The sequence below is a fragment of the Acomys minous genome (assembly GCF_964271855.1).
Source record: "Acomys minous genome assembly, chromosome: 9".
NCBI classification, from domain to species: Eukaryota; Metazoa; Chordata; class Mammalia; order Rodentia; family Muridae; genus Acomys; species Acomys minous.
In genome coordinates this window covers 91,307,297-91,311,438 of record NC_140490.1, presented here as the reverse complement: position 1 = coordinate 91,311,438, position 4,142 = coordinate 91,307,297, and the positions used below count along the sequence as shown (strand labels likewise).

The 4,142-nt window shown below is 43.6% G+C and overlaps 1 protein-coding gene across 1 annotated transcript in view; it reads left to right on the top strand.

Moving 5' to 3' along the window:
• The window catches only part of PARPBP (PARP1 binding protein), a 53,448-nt gene that overhangs the window by 111 nt on the left and 49,195 nt on the right, over positions 1 to 4,142 (top strand). Inside the window, exon 2 of the mRNA XM_084795650.1 lies at positions 3,963 to 4,119. Coding sequence (XP_084651776.1) covers positions 3,967 to 4,119 — 153 coding nt within the window. The 5' untranslated portion in view covers positions 3,963 to 3,966. The remainder of the gene's footprint in view (positions 1 to 3,962; positions 4,120 to 4,142) is intronic.

Sequence of the window (4,142 nt, the reverse complement as noted above, 5' to 3'; positions counted from 1 at the left end):
GTGAATCTGGCTTTTACCCTCCTCCGCGGTCGCATTTCGAGTCGTAACTCAAACTCAGGCTGCTGCTTTCTGAAGGCTTTTCGGGGACAGCGACCTGCCTTGTGTCTGTCGTCAGCGGCGTTGTCTGTGCGGTGGCTTCGCCCTGACTTCTGGCTTCTTTGAGGCCGATTTCACAGAAGCTTGTGGAAAAAGCACCTGGGAGGTCGCGAGGGCTCGACGGGGGGAGCCCAGTCAATGTGTGGGGGGGGGGAAGACTGAAGCCCATCGAGATCTGCTCTCAGTCCGTTAGACCAGGGGATCTGTCTGTCGCACGACATGTGCAGACTCCCCACACTTTCTGTCTGCTCTTCCACCCTTTAAAGGGACATCGAGGAGCAGACTAAGAGAATAACAGTGTCAACTGTCACTTTTTTAATGGAGTGTTTTCTAAGTGCTGGCTATAAGGAAGTTGCCTATTTGATTCACTGATGCCTCGTAATTCTGTTAAGTAGATGTTACCGTCCCCTGTACGGACGTGAAGAAATTTATGTCCATCACGATGTACAGCCAGTGCAGGCCTGTGGTAGCAGGGATGCTGGGCAGTGTAGCGCTCTCATTTTGCCTTTCCATCGACAATTTCCTGTCTCAAAATTTCTGCTCCAATGCACTTTGGATGCAGTTTTAAAGCAAGAGTTACTGCTTCCGCCACATTCTACCTCTGTTTTTCTAGTTCGTCCTTCTCTCGCACCTTTCTCCTCACTCACATTCACTAGGCTTGCCATTTTCATATTCAGTGTCTCACTGATTCTTTACAACAGGCTTGGAGATAAAGAGCAGAGGGTGAGGCATAGTCTCGGTTTCTTTCTGATAATATGTCTGCCTGGGTAGCCAGGGATAAAGTTAATACAGGCTTAGGCAGCCCCAGAAAAGCTGCGTTTGCAGTAGATTGGCAGGCCACGTGCAGTGCTTATTTGTGGACATCCAGTTCCAGAGCTAAACATGGTCTTTACATGTTTGAATGGTTGGTGAAAACAAGGAATATGTTGTGACTTCTGAAAAAGCATATAAAAACAAGGTTTTATTGTCCATAAATAAAATTCTAGCAGGGCCCAGCAGTGTTTGTACATGCGTTGTTCCTGACTGCCTTTATAAAATGACAAGGTCAAGGGAAATGGTTGTGACACAGACTGCGTGGCCTAAATGTCTCAAATATTTAGTATTTGCCTCTTTCCAAAAAAGTTGTAGACTCCTAGATGAGAGACTCCTCTGACACTGCTAGTAATGCTCTTTCCATTTTAATGCAAAAACCTTAAAAACTCATGATTCATGAACATAACCAATGTGCTTGGCATTGCTATAAAAGCTTTATGCGTAGTTAAGTCTTCACTTTTCATAAAACTGTACAAGATAAGAACTCTTTTTTTTTTTCATTTTCACTATAAGGAAGTTGAGGCAGGGGAAAGGGTTATAACTTAGCTAAGGCCTCATAGCTTAGCAGATGATAGAGCCAGGGAGTCAGGACGATCTAATTCTAGGTGAAATCTTATTTATAGAAGTCTAAACACTGGTTTATTTCAAACAAGCCAAATCGTATACATCACAGATTATAATTTATTATTTGGCAAGTGATGTGTGCCTTTTTTTATTGGATAAACCTGAGACACCTACATCCCCATTGCTGCACTTTTCACAGCAGCCGAGTTATATGAGGATGTCCTAGATGCCCGTCAAGGAACGAGTGAGTCCGGGCTGGGGAGGTGGGCACAGTGGATAAAGCATCTGCACGGTTATGAGGACCGGAATCCAAATCCTCAGAACGAATAGAAACGCCGGTGTAGTAGTCTGCTTGCAATCCCCGTGTGCTGTAGGTGTAGACCAGAGATACCCGAGCAAGCTGGCTCGCCAGGCTAGCTGATACGGCCAGCGCTGGTGCTCAAGACACTGGTCCTCAATCCAAGGTGAAGAACAGGAGAGGCAAACGCTCCTTGTTAACCTTGGGCCTCTCTATAGGTGAACTCCTGCATGAGCGAAAACACACGCATAGACAGACGTTTCAGAAAAGATGAACGCCATGAGGAAGAAGAATGAAAGCAGAAAGGGCACCACCTAGGGTTGGTCTCTAGAATATAGACACCACGTCAGGTCATTTTTGAAAGGGCTTTGTATGCATCCAGGAGACGTTATGAAAAAATTAGAAATCTTGGATTTATGCCTTTTGGCTACTTGGTAGGTTTGTGTCATTGGACATTACTTTCTTCATGGGTCAAGTGCAGATAATCAGAGACTGACATTATTAGGACAGTCATGAAAACTAAGCAAAGCATTTAATATGAAACCTTTGAAAAGTATCTGGCACTGTGCACCTTTGTGTGTTAGATGGCACGTTGATTATCTGTTTTTTGGGTTTTTTTTTTTTTGGTTTTTTTGAAACAGGGTTTCTCTGTGTAGCCTTGGCTGTCCTGGACTCCCTTTGTAGACCAGGCTGGCCTTGAATTCACAGCGATCCGCCTGCCTCTGCCTCCCAAGTGCTGGGATTTTGCTGTGGAACAAAACACCAAGAACCCAGTCAGTGGGAAATAACCACCAGGTATTTGCTTAAAATTCTGTGGGTGAGCAGTCTGGGCTGGGTCAGGTAGTTGATTCCTCTGCTCGCCTTGCCAGAGATGACCCATGCTGCTGAAGTTCCCCTTCTGTGTTCTCAGGGTCCCCAAGGACTAGGGTGGCCTCATTGTGCCGGTGAGTAGGTGTCAGCTGTCAGCTGGAATGCCTTACTCCTCCTTCACACGTCTTCTTCTGCAGGTTAGCTGGGCTTGGTACAGCAGGCTCAGGTCGGCAAGAGAGTAAGATCTCCCCAAGATGGGGACCTGCTAGGAGGGACCTCAACATTTGGGTGTAGTTGTGGATGCGCATTATTACTCAGAAGGAGAAGGATGATGCCAACAAGGGAAAAGGCACGGGATGTGAAGTCCGGGGAGGCCAGGCCCAGGCTTTTAAATGGCCCTGTAATAGAGTCAGAGTCATGCTTAATTCTGTTGGCCACATGTTGTGACAATCCATCGGAAGTGATGTCTATCAAGGAATGTTGCCAGAAGCTCTGCCAGAGTTTTTGCCAGGGACTAGACTCGTAGGCCTGCCCTGTCCAACATGTACTCAAAACTCCAGACTCAGAGGAAATTAGATGTTCATCATAAGACATATATTGCTTATAAAACAGTTCAGCACAGTAGTAAAATACTCTCAATGGAAACACTAGAAATCTACATTTCTAGACCCTTGCTGTAGTAACTGTTTTGTACAAACCTCTTAAGGCTTAGGCTTAGAATTTTTATTTAAAAAAATTTTTTTTCCAAACAAGGTTTCTCTGTGTAGCCTTGGATGTCCTGGACTCACTCTATAGACTAGGCTGGCCTTGAACTCACATTGATCTGCCTGTCTCTGCCTCCCAGGTGTTGGGGTTAAAGGCATGTGCCACCATGCCCAGCTAGAATTTTTATTATCTCATAATCTACTAGTCAAATCAAGTCATAAGACTGTTCCAGACTCAAATGGGTAGAAAAGTAAACCACTTCTTTTGGGACAATTCAGGAATGAGAGGAAACACCCCTCCCCCTAATCTGCCACTTATAGTACCATTTTTCTCAAAACAACTATCTTAAAATACAGACTTAATTAGTGATGTCTGTGTCTATAATTATAAATTTGCAGAATTTGCATGTCTGTTTTATGTGAATTTTCAAAATTGAAGGTTGGATTTTTGTTATTTCAAAAGATTTGGCTTAAGAAAACTAAAGTAGAGGAAAATATGATTGGGTAGAAATTGTATTATTCTGTTTTCCTAAATTTAATTAAAAGCAATCTTGGTAAATATGAAATGACCTCTTGTCCGCTACTTATTTTTTTCTAACCATGCTTGCTTACACATGTTAAATGTTACTTTCCAATTAAAGCAAGTCACTTTAACATTGTATTCTGTTCTACTTTAGGAGAATGGCTGTGTGTAATCAGACGTCTGTCTTGGACATGATTAAAGAGTTTAGAAGGAATTGGCGTGCTCTTTGTAACTCTGAAAGAACAACGTTATGTGGTCCAGACTCCATGCTTTTGGCACTGCAGCTTTCCATGGCAGAAAACAACAAACAGGTCAGTAAACTATGTTTAGCTTA